The 18,522-nt window shown below is 42.3% G+C and overlaps 1 protein-coding gene across 3 annotated transcripts in view; it reads left to right on the top strand.

Annotated features, from left to right (window-relative positions):
• Positions 1-18,522, top strand: part of nbas (NBAS subunit of NRZ tethering complex) — a 292,652-nt gene that overhangs the window by 114,815 nt on the left and 159,315 nt on the right. For all 3 annotated transcript variants that reach the window (XR_011340415.1, XM_069886343.1, XM_069886344.1), the window contains exons 31-37: positions 2,455-2,567; positions 5,997-6,110; positions 6,433-6,546; positions 10,409-10,566; positions 12,035-12,115; positions 13,214-13,381; positions 13,464-13,577. Coding sequence is in view for 2 of the 3 variants with exons in the window: in XM_069886343.1 (XP_069742444.1) it covers positions 2,455-2,567; positions 5,997-6,110; positions 6,433-6,546; positions 10,409-10,566; positions 12,035-12,115; positions 13,214-13,381; positions 13,464-13,577 (862 nt within the window). In the remaining variant the exon portion in view is untranslated. The remainder of the gene's footprint in view (positions 1-2,454; positions 2,568-5,996; positions 6,111-6,432; positions 6,547-10,408; positions 10,567-12,034; positions 12,116-13,213; positions 13,382-13,463; positions 13,578-18,522) is intronic.

Below are 18,522 nucleotides of genomic sequence, written 5' to 3'. Positions count from 1 at the left end.
GGAAAACCAAGGAGATAATTGTGGACTTAGGAAGGAAGTCAGAAGAACACAAACTTGTGCTTATCAAGGGCTCAGAAGTGTAGAGGGTCAAGAACTTCAAATTTCTGGATGTCATATCTCAAAGGATCTGTCCTGTTGCCTCCATATTGATGCAATCACGAAGAAAGGTCGCCAGTGGCTATACTTTGTGAGGAGTTTGAGGGCATCTAGTACGTAACTGAAGGCTCTCAAAAAAACTTCTACTGATGTACCATGGAGAGCATTCTGTCTGGTTGCATCACTGTCAAGTGCGGAGGTGCCGATGCTCAGGACAAGAAAAAAACTCCGCGAGTACCGCATCACCAGCGCCAGTCTTCACTCTACCAAGGACATCTACAAGAGATGGTGTCTCAAGAAAACAGCCTTTGTTCTCAAGGATGCCCACCACCCAGGCCATGCCCTCTTCACTCTGCTACCATTGGGTAGACCCAGAAGAAGAGCACTCAGCAACACAAGGGCAGCTTCTCTCCCTCTGCCATCAGATTCCTGAATGAACCACAGACACTGCCGTACTCTGACATTTTCTTGCTCTGTTTTTATTTATTTTGTAAGGTGGTTTGCATTGTGATGCTGCCACAGAACAACAAATTCTGTGACCTGTTCACAACAATAAATTCTGATTCTGTAAGAATAGATCTGGGTACACGGAAAGGAATAGAGTAGCTTGATTAAATGGTTTTTAAAAAAAATCACAGGGTACTCTGAGCTCTATAAAAAGCAGCAAAGAATACAAGAGCAAGAAAGCCAGGGTAAATGTTTGAAAAAAAAATGCTGATTCAGTCACAACTGGGTTATTGTATTCTGTAGTATATTTATCAAAATGGATCCAGGGGTGAGGGACTGTCATGTGGATAGCCTCGAGCTGCTGGGATTGTTTTCATAACAACAGAGGATGGTGTGTGCAGTTAGATGGGGGTATTTTAAATCTTTTGGGGTGTAGAGCTTGATTTCTCTTATTCCCATTCCACTGTCCCAATTGATGGAGGAGTTGAGAACAATTGATGGTATTCGGAAAAATAAACAAAGATGGTGAGAGGAATAAATGATGACTGTTGAAAGGGAAGGAATTTACAGGGTAGAGTGAAAGAGCAAGACAGTGGGATTAAACTTGTGCTAGTATAGAATCAATAGCTGAATGACCTTTTGTTCTGCATCCTTGTATAATTCCAGGTTGTGAGTTTTAAGAAAATTCTACCACTTATTTAAAATTCCACCAAAATCACTTTGTTTCAGTTATAGAACAACTCCAATATCTGAAATCGTATTTCCGAAATCCTCAATTCTCTGAATTAAAAAAAAACTTCAGTTAAATGAGGATATCCAAAACAAATCAGAAATCCTTATTCATCCAAAATTCTATCAGAGCCAAACTGACCTCACAGGTTGGAAAAAATATTTATTTGGCATGAAATTAGAACAATGATTGTCCTTGTTTCAGGTAACTCCCTCCTCTCTCTCTTTCCATTTCTTCTTTACCTTCCCCATTGACTTTTCTCTCCAACTCCCCCTCTCAAATTGCATACCACTGTCCCACAGCCGCAAATGGTCGGAAAAATCCCTTGTCCAGGTGTCATCAAGGAAAGCAGCCTCCTGGGCAGAAGTGGGACCTCTGGTTCCCAGGCAAGCGCAGGACCTTGGGCTCAGTGGCATTCCCTCCGCTCCCCTCCCCTTCTTTCACTTCCTCCTTGGCACACCAGAGTTCCTGTCACCGATTCCGAATCCTCCCCTCAGCCTACTACTGCATACACACACTAGGAGGCCTCATTGATCAGTGCTGGTGTTGCAGCCAGCATTTTATTGGTAAGAATTAAACATTATTTTCATGATTAAGAAGCCTTCCCTTGTTGTTTGCTGAAGTGATTTTCTGTTGCAAATGGGCTGTTTTAAAAAAAAAATGACCAGTTATCCGAAGAAAAAAAAATATTTATCTGACATAGGCCTGGTCCTGACCTTTTTGGGTAATTGGAGTTGTACTGTACTTGTATGACTGTCAATTTGTTTTTAAAAGATAATAAATTCATCTTTATAGAGATATTTTGTAATGTTTTCAGATGGTGCCACTGAGGATAATAATAATATCAGCATTGGGCAGCAAGTTTTAATGATAATATTTTATCAGATATAGAAGAATGGATTTGAGATTCAAAATGAAATGGCTCAAATCCAAGAGTAGTTTTAGTTTTGTTTCAATATGTGGTTAGAATCTTTTACAATAATCATTAGGAGTAAGGAAATCGAGTCTTATTGTGCACAGAACAGTTTCATAGATTACTGTTTTAGTTCACTACAGTCTCTTGGAGGAGCCATAATTAAATTGTTCCATTAAGGTGACTGATGGCAAAGGAAACTGGGGGTGTCATCTTGTCTTCATGGTTGAAATCCACTTACCATCTGGCATTCCATATTGTGTATTAGATGCTGCTTACAGCTCATCACAGACTGCTCTGCAGTCATTCAAGAAAAGTTGGACCTTATCAGTGCTCTTGGCCTACTGGAGGAATTCAATGTGAAGATTTTGCCTATGCAAGGTATTTGATGTTTATCTTTATAATTGGTGTTGTTCCTAAAATAAAGCAGCTAAAAGAAAGTAAGAGGAAATAATTGAGGCTAAGTAAATGGAGCATAAATGCTCTGGGAGATGATTGGAGAAAACATAGGTTGAGGGTACATTGTGAGGGAGGGCGTGGTAGTTGTTACAAGCCCAGAGGAACCCAAAACCCAGTATCAATAGATATGCACCATGACAAAGGGCTACTTAAACAAAAGTTGCCTTTAATTATCTTTGAACATGAAAATAGAATAAAACTTAAACTTATCTCTATTGACTCACTTAACCTACTTAACCCCCCTTCTAATGCTAAGTGCACGTGTGTGTAAGTTCAGCAAAGTTCTTTGGTTCACAGTCCAATCTCACTGCAGGCATTTCTTGTACTGTACACAGAAGTTGACGTTAATAAAGTTCACCAGGCTTTGGTGCTTAACAGGTAAATGCCACACTTCATCAGTCAGGGCATTGAGTACAGGAGCAGGTATTTCATGTTAGGACTGTACAATTTATTGGTAAGGCCACACTTGGGATATTGCATGTAGTTTTAGTCACCCAACAAGAGAAAAGATTTAATTAAGCTTAAAAAAAGAGTGGAAAAGATTCACAAGAATTATCCCCAGAGGCTTGTATGAGCCTCTGATTGGTTTCTATTCTATAAGGACAAAAAAAAAATTAAAATTTTAAAAGAACTAGAATTTTTTTTCTTTTTGGATTTTGGGGTGTGGGTGGGAGTGATGGATGGGGGATTTTTTTTATACCACATTTGAAAATACGTAATTGAAGGAACTGTATTTACTTGTGGTTTAAAAATTGTTAAATAAAATATTTTTAAAAAATGAGTTTTCAACAAACAAATTATTGAATATCAATATTTTAATTATGCTGATTTATATTCCATAATTAATAGCCATGTTTGGGTGCAGTGTTCAATACTATTATTTTTGCAATATCTAAATTATAAAGTGTTGAAGTATTAGTCAAGACAACGTTTGGAACAATTGCATATTAAGTCGTCTTGCTTTACTGTTTTCCAATTTTTAAATTGAGACATACAGCATGGTAACTGGCCATTTCACCCCCCCAAGTCCATGCCACCCAATTTACAGTCAATTAACCTACACCTCCAGTGTGTTTCAAACAGTGGGAGGAAACCATAGTCCCCAGGGAAAACCCACGCAGACAAGGAGAGAATGTACAGACAGTAAGGGATTAGAACCCCGGACCCGATTGCTAGTGCTGTAAAGGTGTTATGCTGTTATGAGCCCAAAACCCAGCAGCAATAGATATTCACCACAACAAATGGTTACTTAAACAAAATTGCTTTTAATTATCTTAAAATTTGAACCTGTTTTCATGTTTAAACTTATTACTATTAACTTATCTTAACCTTACATAACCCCCTTCTAATTCTAAGCGCACGTGTATAAGTTCAGAAAAGTTCTTCGATTCACAGTCCAATCTCACTTCTCCACTCCTCCAAGTTCATTGGTTGCAGGCAATTCTTATACTGTGCACAGAATTTAACATTTATGAAGTTCACCAGGCTTTGGTGCTTGAAAGGTAAATGGTTACCACTCAGGAAGGTTCTTGTCAGTTTTCAGAGAGAGATTTGTGGCTCGTGGTACACACAACTGATTTCTTTTAGATTAGCCACTTCAGTGCATTGACAAAGAAACTTGCCCCATCAGGGTTTTCCAGATGATAACCTCCTTCTTTCAGGTCACCACAGTTTTTCTCCATAGCTATCAGGCCCTTGACCTCTCCGTATTAAACTAATGCTAACATAAGCTACTCCAGAACTGTCAAAAGATCTGCATAATTGAAGCATCCTTTTGTCACTAACTGCAACTGAAGAATATTTATTTATCTATCCTTTTATTTTTCTTCTTGGCTCATTGTGGTAATTTACTTTGTACTGTTGTAAATGGTGTATCCTGTATACCTGTGTGACTGCAGCAAGTAAAAATTTCAGTAAATCTGTACATTGTTTTGTGTATGACAGTAAGCTCCTATATTCATATTTGCACTCTGGCTACAGCAGACTTCAACACTGGTCTAAGTGCAATGAGAAATGCCAGCTAACAATTGGGACAATTAAGCAATCATGGTAGAAAGAAAGTGGTACTTGATTTATGACCGATAAACAATTTCAGCTCATTGTTTAAACAGCAAGATCATCAGGCAGATTATTAGATCTGTTAAGAAAAAAAAATTGTTACATTGGAGCAATGTAAAAAGCATTATGGAATTGGAGCTTTTTTTTAGAATTCCTAAATTTTGTTTTTTAATATGTTTTCTGAGAAATAGAATTTTTATTAATGATCTATTTCTCTTATGAAGGGAACTTCATAATTCATCAGCTGCTTTGAAACAATAGCCAAACAGATTGCACCAAATAACATTGTGACCGTCATTGATACATGGAAATTAAAATTAAAGCCACAGTTTTGGATGTGAGAACATCATGCAAGTTTGATAATAGATTGGAAAGATCTGAATCCATTTTAGCATCTTTGGCGATCGTTTAAGAGTAAAATGACAAAGAATAAAATGTCAACAGTTCATGATATCTGATCATGTTTGTAACAGAATAATTTCACAAACTTGTGGTATATGCATGTTTTCTGGGATATTTGGTGCTGAGCATTGTGGCCTAATTAACCAGAACTTCATCTGAGAACAAACAACCTTGTCAATAAAACCTCTTATGCTTGTTCTTTTAAACATTTTTTTTAAAATTTGTCAAAAATAGGGCTATTCTATCATTTGTTTTGATTAAGCCTGACAGATTATATTACCAGATGCTGATTTGCATTTGTGCTACTTCCAATATATGTAATCTCATATCAGTTTTCTTATTTTAAAATTTGTATGTTTAGCAGTGATGAATTACCATTTCACTCCATTCTTGTCAATGCAATTTGTAAATATTTCTTACTAAACTAAAATTAGATTTTGATTTCTTCTGAAATCCAAAGCAAAATTCTTAATTGCACACCATGAGAATGATGAACACCTTGGAGTGAACCTAAATTTACAAATATCTATAATCACATTTTTGTTTAATTTCATGTTAAGTCCATCCAGTTTTCTGTCAATTAAAACTGTATTGTTGTTGAGGTCTCAAACTTGCATTTTGATTATTGCACAGGGACTGCATGTTTTTCAATTCTGACATGGGGGCGGGGAGGGGGGTGGTGTGTGCGAGGTAAAAGCTTGTGAAGATTCAATAACGATCTGGGATATGAAGCTAATGAGTATAGAAATACAGTTTCAATGTTGTGAGTTAATTAAAGATTTTGTCAACTGTTTGCAATGGTGCCAACTGTTTATTTGTACAACATTATTACATTTTGACTTTGATAACATGCTATTTTAATAGGAAATTAACTTCTATTTTGTTTCACAGTGTGTTTGTGCTCAGACCGACTCAAACTCATAAAAGAATGCATTTCTCAGTGCCCATCAGCTTACAAACAGTCAAAGAAGCTCCTGGGTCTCGCAGACTTTCTGAGAGTAGGAGGTCAGTGCTTGTTTCTTGTAACATGTTGTATCACAGTGGAATACACATCACTTGCAAAGGTGTAAATGAAAATGAGCAGAGGCTGGTTTGTATAATCTGTTTATTTGATTTTAATGTATTTTTATTCAATGTGAAAATAAATTAACATTAGAAAAAATACTTATTCAATCTTCCTTTTAATAATGCATAATGTCTGAAATTTTAATTTGTCTTGTTAGGAGCCCTTTTCCATCAATTGAATTGAAAGTGATACAGATTTTAAACCAACTGTATTTCATTTATAAAATTAAGTTTTGCCTTGTCTATTTGTTTGATTAAACAGGCAATGATAAAGTAGCACGTAAAGGACAGGTCTTAGTTCTGCTGGCTGATCAGGCCCTTGGCTACCAAGATTTCAAAGTTGCCAGCATCCATTGCCAAGAGCTTATGTCTGCAGGTAATATTCTATTTTGACTGCATTCTGCTTAAAACAAATTCATAGCAAGTAGTGCAGCGAATAAAGCACAATAGAAGTTGTCTGTGAGCTGAACCAACAGAACAGTTTAATGCAATCTTCGCAAGAGTTTAAATAATTATAGTTGGCGCGCTATCACAATCAACCAACGTCCAAAGATATGCGCCTCCCAGAGTTCTTTGCGTCCTCCCCCCCGCCCCCCACTGGGAACTCCTGATCCTGCGGGGGCCCACAACTACAGACGCCGGTTTGATAATCTAGTGGTACTCTTCGCCGCAACATACTTGTTAATTCTTCATCACCTTTGTACATTGCCTTTGACACTAAGCTTGACTTATGAAGCAAGGGAGATGGAATTAGTCAGACAGAATTCTTCTGGTCAAACCCTTCATAATTTTTCTTCACTATTTTGGTTTTGCTTTTCTTCTGCTCTGTAACATCGACTGTGGAGTGTTAAAATGAGGTTGAAAATGGGAACAGTAAGGATCCACTTAACACCTGAACTCGGCAACAGCTGCAATTCCAAGAGACTGCGTGCAACTGGATGTGTTAAAATTTAAATTAAATTGTTAAACATTAATGGATGTAGAAGTGCAATTCTCAGGATGGTCTTGCTAATGCAAAGTAAAATCAATTACGTTCTGTTAACCGTCTGCCTCTGAGCAATGATTTTTTGCCTTGCTTCTTGAGTAAATATAAAGAAAAATGATGTATTCCAAGACTTTTTCAAGTTGTTCATTCAAAAATAGCAGTTTATATCATAAATAATACATTTGAACAATGATACATCCATCAGAAAATCCTGTGTACCCCAGTTTGAATATATAAAGAATGAAAATATTTAGTCATGAGTGAGCAGTATTCATTTTGTCACTTTCCTAAAAAGTTTACTCTATCTCCTAGTTCTCAATTCATTTGCTGTGTCAATGATGCAAAATTATTAAAAGTTACAGGGTTTTTAATATTAGTGAGTTATCATGAAATCATCCTTGATTTTCTTCTGAAAATTCTTCCTTCACCTCAGTGATAACCCGAAGAACAGTATGTTGATATTTTACTGCCCACAGCTAGACTAAAGAATTGAGCAACGTCTTTCCCAATTGCTAAGAAACAAAAGAAATGCAGAAGGCTGCAGAAAGTAGCAAACGTAGCCATATCCTTCATAGGCTCCGACCTTCCATCCATGTTAAGGACTGCCTCATGAAGGCTCCCTTCACCCTGGTCACAACCTCTTCTCACTGTTACCTTTGGGAAGGTACCGAAGCTTGAAGTTCAGCATTTCTAAGTTCAAGGGCATATTTTTCCAACTGCTCTCAGACTTTTGAACCTTCCCCTACTGTTCTAATCATAAATACTCCAGGACAACAAAATCGGTTGACAATATTTAAACAACACTTTCTTGCACTACCTGTAACTGAGAATATTATTTATATATCTAATATTATTATCAGGGCCTGCACCAAGGAGGGAAGGTGGCATTTGTGGGCATTGCCCCCCCAAATGAGGTATTGTGGCCCCCCCCACCTGCTTATAGCCATTGCCCCCCCAAATGAGGTATTGTGAATCCCCCCGCCCCTGCCCACAACACTACCATTGCTAGCGTCACTTGTCTCCATGCAATAGAAGCAGTGCATTTGTCTGTTTCATCAAAGGGAAGTGTGATGATAGCGGTTCATGGTAAGTAGATAGGCACCACCACCACCCCCCCCCCCCATGCTGAGAGAGTTTTCCGAATGCCAGATTGTGCCCACCTCACCGCAGTTATCCAATGTCCCCCAATTAGACTTTATCTGATGCCATAGTAGGCTGTGGTGTGATGTAACAGGTTCACTGATGGCTGGAAGCGGTCCCACTCTCGGACACCTCCACGACATCCTGCGCCAGGGCCCTCATTGTCAACTGGATAGCTCGATTCGGCCTTCCTCCCAATATCACATTGGACAGGAGGCACAGTTCACGTCTGGCTTATGGGTAGTGCTGGCACAGCTCCGAGGGTCCCAGTTACATCACACCATGGCCTAGTGGAAAGATTCCATCGGCATTTGTGACACATCTCCAAGGCCCAGATTGGGTGGACTAGCTGCTTGGCATCCACACAGTGCCGAAGGAGGATTTTGCCACATCTTCCACTGAATTTGTCTATGGGGCCCCCATTGACAGTTCCAGGAGAGTTTGTGCCAGTGGCTCGCGGCCAGGAGGAAACATCTACAGCTCTGCTAAAAATGCAACTTCGCGAGAAGGTGAGCACCTTGGCTCACATACCAACCTCATGCCGTGGTCCAGCTCCATCCTACGTCCCAAAGGATCTCAAAGACTGCAAATACATTTTCATAAGGAGAGGCACACACCCGATGCCCCTTCAGCACCCATATGAAGATTCATACAAGGTTCTGTGACACAGCGGGACTACGTGCCTTTTGGACCTTGGTGGTCGGCAGGAAACATTCGGCCGCCTCAAGCCAGCAGACCTTGACCTCGACCAACCAGTAACTGTTACAGCCCTGCGGCAGAGAGGTCGGCCTCCAAAACAAGCAAACTGTTTACAAACTGTAGACTCGGCACCTCCGAGCACTTATTCTGGGAGAGGTTATTTAGCAAGCTGCATTGAACCATAAGTTAACCAGGTTATGGAGGTGCAGATCGTACTGAGCTGACATCACAATGGTCCCAGTAGGAAAGGCCAAAAAGGAGTGGTGCTGATAAATTCAGAGAGTTCCAGTAAAGTCACTTGGTTGGTTCACCTCACTCACAGCTTCTGTGTGGTTTTTTCTTTCATTCGTTGCACAGCATACCAATTATTTTTTTTATATTATGATAATTTAATGTATTCTACTGTATTTTTTTAAACAAAAATACTTGTTTAACTGCAGCAATAAAAATTTTGATGCATATTTGCATTGCATTCATCTCTATGACAATAAACTCGTTTATTTAAAATGGCCATCCATGCTGCAGCTTTGTTTAAATGCATTGATAATAAAAGGTGAATATCTAAGAACCAGATGAAATGGGTTGATAAGTCTTTCCAGTTCAGATACTGAAATTATATTTAATAACTAAGTCAATGGCCAATGCAAACAATTTTGTTAAATAAGTAAGACCTGTTTGATACCTGAAGCCCTAACCAAGCTTTCTTGGCTGCTACATGTTAGTGAATTATGCTGGGCAGATTTTTGAAAATCAAACAACTTCATTACAGTAAAATCACTATTTCTCTTGAATACCCATAGCTAATTTTGCATTAAATAATAACAAACTGTTAACACTTCTTAGTCCACATTTCAATTATTGCTTGTTCAAGTAATTTTGTTGGATGTGGAGCAAGTTTAGCGCAAAAGTTATTTCTGTTTTGTTTCTTATTAGTTTTTGATCACCCATTCTCCCTAATTTTCCTGGTCTCCATTTCTGTTCAGTTGGAAAAGCTAATATACATGGATGCATGTAAATATTTTAAAAAACAGCAAAGAAAAGGCTCAACTGACATCTTCTCCAACCAGTGAATACTGTAAACCTTCAGATTTTCATGTACAAAAATAATTTAATTGATCTATTCTGATTGGGCCTTGTACCTTCTAAGAACAATCAAAACTTTTTTTTTGCAAATTTCTGTAATATTTTTAAAGTTTTGTCTTTTTGTTTTCTGTTATATTTTAATGATTTTCATACTAGTTGTGAAGCATAATGTATGACTTGAAGAATGGCCATATTATTTAAGTGAGCTATTGTTGATTGTAAAAGCAACAGGTATCTTCAGGTTTGCTGTAATTAGAATTTTGTAAGAGGTAATATAATTTCTTTTATTAGTAATACTGACATTTTTTTTCCCCTTGTTGATTTTACAAAGGTTACCGTGCGGGTTGGCAGGTGTGCAGCAAATTGGGGGAGTCAGATGGCTATTGTGACCTTGCCATGCGTCAGGAGCTAATGGCCTTTGCTCGCACGTACTGTCCTCCCGATGTTATCCAGTCTCTCTTGGCTGTCAGCAGCTCACTTCAGACACAGGTTTGATTGAATACTTTTAATTCTACTAATAGCAAAAGAACATCATTTTTAAGAACTAAAACTTCTTTTGACCAAGTTTTATCCATTCGATTCCATGTGATGGGAATTCATTACAGAATGTCTTTAAAATCTCTGAATTGTAAACTGTTATTTTCTGAAAAAAGTTACTTTGTCTTTGTCGGATAAGTTATCATAATTTCTTCTGCAGCATGTTTACCAAATGAATTCACATCTATAAGTCAAATACCCTGCTCTGACTCCAATTTATGGCAAACAGTGTTAGTAAACAGTACTTGTTGCAGAATAGAAAACAAATAAAAATAAAATAAATTTTTGAACATCCAGTGATGCTGATAGAGTCCTCACTTGCAGAAATGTTCAGGACCAGAAAGGTCCATTGGAATTGTTAAGATTAATCTTCAGAAAAGTACTCAGATTGAAATAGAGGTTCCAACTTTCAGTAGCTAAACATTATCTGCTGGATAACCCATAGGATCGAGCAGCATTGGTGGGAGAAAAAAAATGTTTCAGGCCTAAATCCTGACTATTCTTTTTCTCCTACTGATGTTACCCAACACACCAAATTCCTTCAGCAGATTATATTCATCCTTAAGTACCAGCATCTGCAGTCTCTTGACTTTCAGTACTGAATTTTGTTCACGTTTGTCACAAAGAATTCATGCTGTTAATGAATTTGAATATTGATTCAGCACTTTCCAGAGGTTAATAGAGTCATATAGCATACTTTCTGCCCAGTGAATTTGTACCCACATTTACATTAAACCCATTTTATTTTTTCCACATTCTAACCAATTCTGCCACTGACCACATACTGGGACAATACACCATGGAGATTTAACCAAACAACCTCCTTGTCACTAGAATGTGGGAGGAAATATGAGTACCCAGTGGAAACTGCTGTTATGTGTGATGGACTCTGGTGGTTAGGATTGAACTTGGGTTACTGGATCTGTGAGGTAGCCACTCTGGTGACCAAAAAATTCCAGAATTTTGTTTGATTGTGTCTTAAATAAAGTTGTATGACTTGTGTATTAATAATAGTCAATGCCTTTAGTCTAGGAATTATTTTGAAGTATTTCTGTCTTTTTTTTCCCAAATTCATCAAGCTGGTTTGCATGTCAGCCTGAAGAATTGGACATTGGTGTTTTATAATCTGACAAGATTTTAAATTAATGCTAAATACAGCACTTTCAGACAGGATTATTGTTTGTTAGACAGTAATAGTTAATTTATTCCTGCTATGATTTTTTTCTTTCCATGATTTCCTTCTCTACAGGAAATTTTCATTGCAGCAAAGGTATTTTCTTGATATTCATTACAATTTAATACACTTCATGTGAGGAGAATACTGTCGCATTGTGAGTGGTTAATAGCCTATTGGAAGCAATCTCTGATGATGTTGCCCAATGCTAAATCACTGCTTTCAACTTTGCTCACTTTATTGCAGATATTGTATCAAGCTGTGAATTATCAGATTCACCCATCAGAGAGTAACGAGTCGGTGAATTCTCCAGGCCATGATCAGCAGGTTACAATTGTCATTATTTAAAACAGCATGACTCTCAGCACCTTTCTGAAATTGAATGTCATCTTTGTATTTCGCACAAAAAAGGATGATTATTGTCTCAATCTTTCAAAAATGGAAACAGTGCAATATAGTGTTTACTTGCTGAAATCATTAGATTTTCAGCAAACTATCATGGAAAATGTCTGAATTTATTTTATTGTTAATATGTGTAAATATAATTACCGTATATATGCATGAATTCGTGGATACCATGTAAAAGTCGACCTCCTTTTGGCCCAAAAATCTGGTATTTCCCATACTTCACGTCTGAAAGTCGAACCACCCCCCCCCCCCCACCACACCCCATTTTTTTGGGCCCAGGTGCCTACCCACCTGAGCTCCTGATGTCCCGGCCGCGGACTCTTGCTGAGGCCCAAGCCACCCGTCCAACAGAGCTTCCAATGCCACAACTACAGACTCTTGCCTAGGCCTTGGATCCCCACCCATCCCTACACCAGATTGCAGACTCTTACCAAATCCCTGGCCATCTGAGCTCCTGACGTCCAGAACACAGACTTACCACCCAGTCCCAGCCATCTGCCAACCATTCATGCTCCTGATGTCTTGAACGACACAGGTACTTACTGCAGTCAAAACTAGTATGTGTGTAACAGTTGACCACTAAATTTTACCATAAAAATTGGTCTACAAATCTCGGCCATGATATGTGTATAAGATAGTATTGTCTGGATTTCCAAACTATCAAATGTAAAAATATATTTAAGTTACTTGGTTTGAAGAGGTTGGGTGATATGTTACAGACATATCATATTTTTGATTTTAAAAATTAATTCATAATCTGATAACAGGAAGAAAATAAAATCAAAAGTGTGCAAAACCTTAGTATGAATGCACAAAGTAAAATGTAAAATGAGATGGATATCTTAAATCTATTCTTAATAATTATTTTGAGGATTCAGAAAATGGTGATAAGTTGTTATAGCAATGGTAAATACCACCGTCAACTCATTCAGCTTGATGTACATTCAGAGAAGCAGTTCAATCATTTTAATGTAATTGCTTTATAAAGCATTTTGTGATTTGATTTTAAACTTTTAGAGTGAAACAAAAGCTTCAACAAATTCCTCGAGTGACCTATTACAAAGAACAACTGCTAAAACAATGGAGGTTCTCAGCAGTACTTCCATGACAACAAAGGCAGTACTGCATGCTGTCAGTGACGCACAGTGGTGGAAGAAGTCCCTCAGTTACCTGCGACCTTTGCATGTAAGGTTTTTTTTTACTGCATGCCAACAAGAAGGAAATTGGATACTCTGATAGATATTATTTTAAAATAGTTTCTTTTTAGGATGTATCACAGAAAACAACATTTCAGAATGAGATTGGTTTGAATCAAGATTTGGAAAAACAAGGCAGTCATCCTTTTTATGATGTCCTCTTCGATGATGCCTTCATTGCCAAAGTAAGTAGAATAGGAGAGGTAAGATTTGCATTAGAAACTTTGAAATTCATTCCCTTTAGTGGAACTAGTTGGGCCATCAGTACAAATGAGGAATCAGAATCAGGATATATTGTCATGAACAAGCCATGAAATTCAGTGTTTTGTGGAAGCATCATTGTGCAAACATTCATATTATAACCATTTTATGACATTACTATAAAAATAAAATAATAATAACAATAATAGAGCATGAAAAGTAAGGCAGTTTCTTTGGTTCATTAATTATTCAGGAATCTGATGGCAGTGGGGAAGAAACCGTCCTTGTGCCGCTGAGTGCTCGTCTTTAGGCTCCTGTGTACCTTTTCCCCAAAGGTAGCAGAGTGAAGCGGGCATGGCCTGGGTGGTGTGGGTCTTTGAGGATAGAGGCTGCTTGTTTTAAGACATGCCTAATGATGTCCTCAATGAAGTGAAGTCTGGTGCCTGTGATGGCGCAGGCCAAGTGAACAATCATCTGGAGTTCAGTTCTGTCCTGAGAGTTGGTACCTCTATACCAGACAGTGATGCAACCAGCCAGAATGCTCACCACGGTGCACCTGTAGAAGTGTCGAGAGTCTTCGGTGACATACCAAATCTCCTCAGACACCTCACGAAGTATAGCCGCTAGCGAGCCTTCTTTGTGATTGCATCAACGTGGAGGCTCCATGACAGATCCTTGGAGATGTTGACAACCGGAATTTAAAGTTCTTGACTCTTTCCATTACTGATCCCTCAATGGGTTGCCCTCTTAGACTGAAGCTATGGTTTCTTTCCTACAGTGAACTGCCTAATTAATTATTTATTAATGTACTCTGGCAACATGCCACTAAGGCAGGCGAACCGGCTCCACTTGTAATCCACACGGCGGGGTAGCCGGTCAAAATGACGCCTTCGGGGGTTTCCCCTTCTTTTCAACACCGGGCTCAGAAGCCCGCGCTGGGGGACCACATGACGCCTGAGTGACGTCAGTGCTCCTTGGCACGGTTCTCAGCCATGTCCGGGCTGGGAGTAAAAGTCTAGCCCGGCAGCCAGCAATAAACTAGTTTTCTGCTCACTGAGCTCAACCTGTCTGGTTGTGTGTTCTTTTAGTAGCAGTGTAGCTGCCGCTACAATTGGTGACCCCGACTGGTTCAAACGTCTTTGATCCCAACATGAGCGAACCTGGGATCAGTCCTATAGCTGTCAAGCTGCCTGACATCTGGGTTCAGGAGTCGGCGACCTGGTTCGGCCACACGGAGGCTCAGTTTCACCTCCACCAGATTTCGTCTGGCATGATCAAATTCTACCATGGTGTCGCCGCCCTGGACCATTAAACATGTGCTGCACCTCGTTCAGCAGCCGCCCGCCGAAGACAAATACCAGACCATCAAGCGAGTTCTCACCGGATCCCTTAGACTATCCAGGGATCAGCATACCGCTCGGATGCTGCACCTCAACACCTTGGGGGACAGGTCCTCCGTGGGGCTGATGGAAGAGATGCTCGCGCTCATGGGTGATCACACCAACTGCCCACTCTTTGAGCGAATTTTCCTTGACCATCTGCCCGACGACATCCGGCCGTTACTGGCCCAAGAGAGCTTTACCAACTCGAGGAAGGTTGCTCAGAAGGCCCAAGTGCTATGGCTTGAGCGATTTCTGGAGGGTTCGGCGGTCCAGCACACACATGTCAAACTCTAGCCCGCGGGCCAAATTATATTTGGTCCGCAAGATCATTTCAAAAATGTATTAGAGGTGGCCCGCCCTGCAGCGAGAGCCAATGCTGTTTTTTGGTAATGTCACCCCCACCATCCTCCACCTTCATTGCACATCCTTCCCCATTGTAACACGAGAAATTGTAACACGAGAAGTCTGTCGATGTCATCAGCCGGCAAGCCAGTTGGAAGGCTCCCCGCACAACCAGTCACTTCTCCCACCTGTCGAGCGGTGCGGCGGATGGGCGAGCGCCTGTGATTTCCTGTCGGCGTGACGGACATGGCAGGCTGCGCACGGCCCCCGGGCAGCGCGAGCCCCGCGCGACTGGCACCGGACGGCCCTTCCACAGCGCGAGCGCACTTCTCCCGGTCGCCACGGCCTTCAGCGCTTGCACCCGCGCGGACCCCAGGGACGGCTGGCTCGGCCCTGCACGTGAAGAGAGATGGTGGCTGTCCACAAAGGCTGATCGGCAGCGCGCTGGGCCTGAGTGGGTGGGTAAGCAGGGGTGGGCAGAGGGCGTAAATGAGGAGTAATGGGCAGGGGAAGTTATGGTGGTGCGAGGGGCAGTTAGAGGGAGGGATGAGTAGAAGGAGGGGTGGATAAGGAAGAGGTAAAAGGGGAGGGGCAGGGCGAGTAGGGGAGGGGTGATTAGAGGGTGAGAGACGGGTAGAGGGAGGAACAGGTTGAGGGGAGAGGCAGTAGAGGGGCGTGTATAGGATGGGGTGGGTAGAGGCAGAGCGAGTGGAGTGAGGGGTGAGTAGAGGTTGGGTAAAGGACTGGTCAGGTAGAGGGATGGTGGGTCGAGGGTGAATAGCGGCCTCAAGCCTGAGGAGTGAGCAGGAAATGCTGAGTCCTAATGCAGGCCAAAATGGATACAGCCTGTGAATGCTGACTACATCTCCATAGGGACCAAATATGTTTCCCTCAGGTCAAGCAAAGGGTGGACTTGAGCTACCTACTCCTGACCTGTAACATTATCTTCCTAAAGTTATATCCTAAAGTTTAACATTACATATGTTGAAAGAAGAGAAAACATGCAGATGTTGTTGAAAATTTTCAATAAATATTTAGTTCGGCCCTCGACTTAGTCCAAGTTTTTAATTTTGTCCCTCTGTGAATTTGAGTTTGACACCCCTGGTCCAGCAGGTCACGAGGTACAGGCATGACCATGCCAAGCCTGCCCCTAGTGCTATGGTAGAATACCCGGCCCCTGCAGGGGCCACCAAGAGCACTACTAGGGGCACGGCATCCGCTCCAAGCCTCTGCTTCTACCACCAGTGCTGGGGAGCCAAGGCTCGGAAGTGTCGTCAGCCCTGCTCATTCCAGGGAAACGAGCAGGCCGGCCAATGTTAATGGCTGCGGTGGTTGGCCAAGGACACAGCCTCCTCTACCTGCGGGACTCAGTCAGTGGCCGGTGCTTCCTTGTTGACACTGGGGCCCAGATCAGCATCATCCCGGCCACGGACATCAAGTCCAGGAACTGAACTTGAGGACCTCCTCTCCATACGGCAAACGCAACAGAGATCCAGACGAATGGAAACAAGACAGTCCACTTCCAGATCGGCCGGCGAAAGTCTCACGTAAGTTCACAGTCTTATCCCTTTCAACCGCCATCCTGGGTGCCGACTTCCTCCTCGCCCACGGCCTCCTGGTGGACATTCGAGGTAGGTGACTGGTAGACGCCCGGACTTTCCAGGCCGTTCTCCTTGACGCCTCCCACACAAAGCAGCCACAGATGGCCATGATCAGCATGCCCAGAGACGAGTTCCAGTGAATCTTGGACGAGTACCCGGCGCTCCTCAGGCCACAGTTCTCCGCTGCCTCACCATGCCACAGGGTGTTCCAACACATCCCCACCCAGGGTCCACCGGTTCACACCAAGGCACGCCAGCTCCCGTCTGACAAGCTCCAGGTGGCGAAGGAAGAGTTTTCGCATCTGCTGGAGCTGGGGATCATTCAGCGCTCTGACAGACCGTGGGCCTCGCCGCTCCACCTCATCCCGAAAGCCTCCGGCAGCTGGCGCCCCTGCGGAGACTATTGGCAGCTCAACGAGGTGGCAGTTCCTGACTGTTACCCCATCCCTCACATCCAGGACTTTACGGTCAACCTGCATGGTGCGAGGGTTTTCTCTGAGGTTGACCTGGTGCGCGGGTATCAACAAATCCCAGTGCACTCTGAGGACATACCCAAGACAGCCATCATCACCCTCTTCAGCTTGTTCGAATTCCTTTGCATGCCGTTCGGGCTAAAGAATGTTGCTCAGACCTTCCATGGCCGTCCTGGAACAGCAGGTGAATGGACAATGGAAGCCGCCGGCATTCTTCAGCTGGCTTCTCTGCCCACCAGAGCGCAAGTATAGCGCCTTCGACCGTGAGTTACTGGGCATGTACCTGGCGGTGCGGCATTTCCGCTATTTCTTGGGGGGGAGGACTTTTACAATCTTCACTGACCATAAACCTCTCACTCAGGCGCTCGCGATTGCAAAGAATCCCTGGTCGGCACATCAGCAGCGTTACCTCTCCTTCGTGTCAGAGTTTACCACCGACATTCGGCACAAGGCGGGGAAGGATAATTTGGTTGCTGATACACTCTCATGACTGGCCATCTGCGCGCAGACACCTGGCCTCGACTTCGACCAGCTTGCCTGGGACCAGAAGTCCGTCGAGGAGATGCGAGCCTTCAGGACTGCCATCACGGGCTTGCGGTTCTGAGATCTCCCGACTCCTTGCAGCGAAGGCACCATCCTGTGTGATGTCTCCATAGGCTCCCCGCGGCCAGTGGTTCCCCAGCAGTGGTGCAGGCAAGTCTTCCATCACATCCACAACCTTTCACACCCGTCCATCAGGTCCACGGTCCATATGGTGGCAGAGCGGTTCATCTGGCATGGGCTGCGGAAGCAGATCGCAGGCTTGGCCAGAACATGCACCCATTGCCAGATGTCCAAGGTGCACAGGCACACCAATAGTTCGAGCACCTTCAGAAACGGTTCAGCCACATTCATGTGGACATAGTCGGGCCCTTACCAGTTTCCCGGAGCAACTGTTACCTGTTCACGGTGGTAGACCGCACCAATCGTTGGTCCGAGGCGATCCCGATGCCGGACTCCTCCACCGACTCCTGCTCCTAAGTGCTGTTGCATGATTGGGTCGCCCAGTTCGGCGTTCCAAATCACCTCACCAGCGATCGGGGCCCGCCCAGTTCACCTCTGCGCTCTGGGCATAGCTCGCAAACAGGTTGG

The sequence above is a fragment of the Narcine bancroftii genome, chromosome 6 (genome assembly GCF_036971445.1).
Source record: "Narcine bancroftii isolate sNarBan1 chromosome 6, sNarBan1.hap1, whole genome shotgun sequence".
NCBI classification, from domain to species: domain Eukaryota; kingdom Metazoa; phylum Chordata; class Chondrichthyes; order Torpediniformes; family Narcinidae; genus Narcine; species Narcine bancroftii.
The sequence above is the reverse complement of the archived record's forward strand: the minus strand, read 5'-3'. Positions and strand labels throughout refer to the sequence as shown.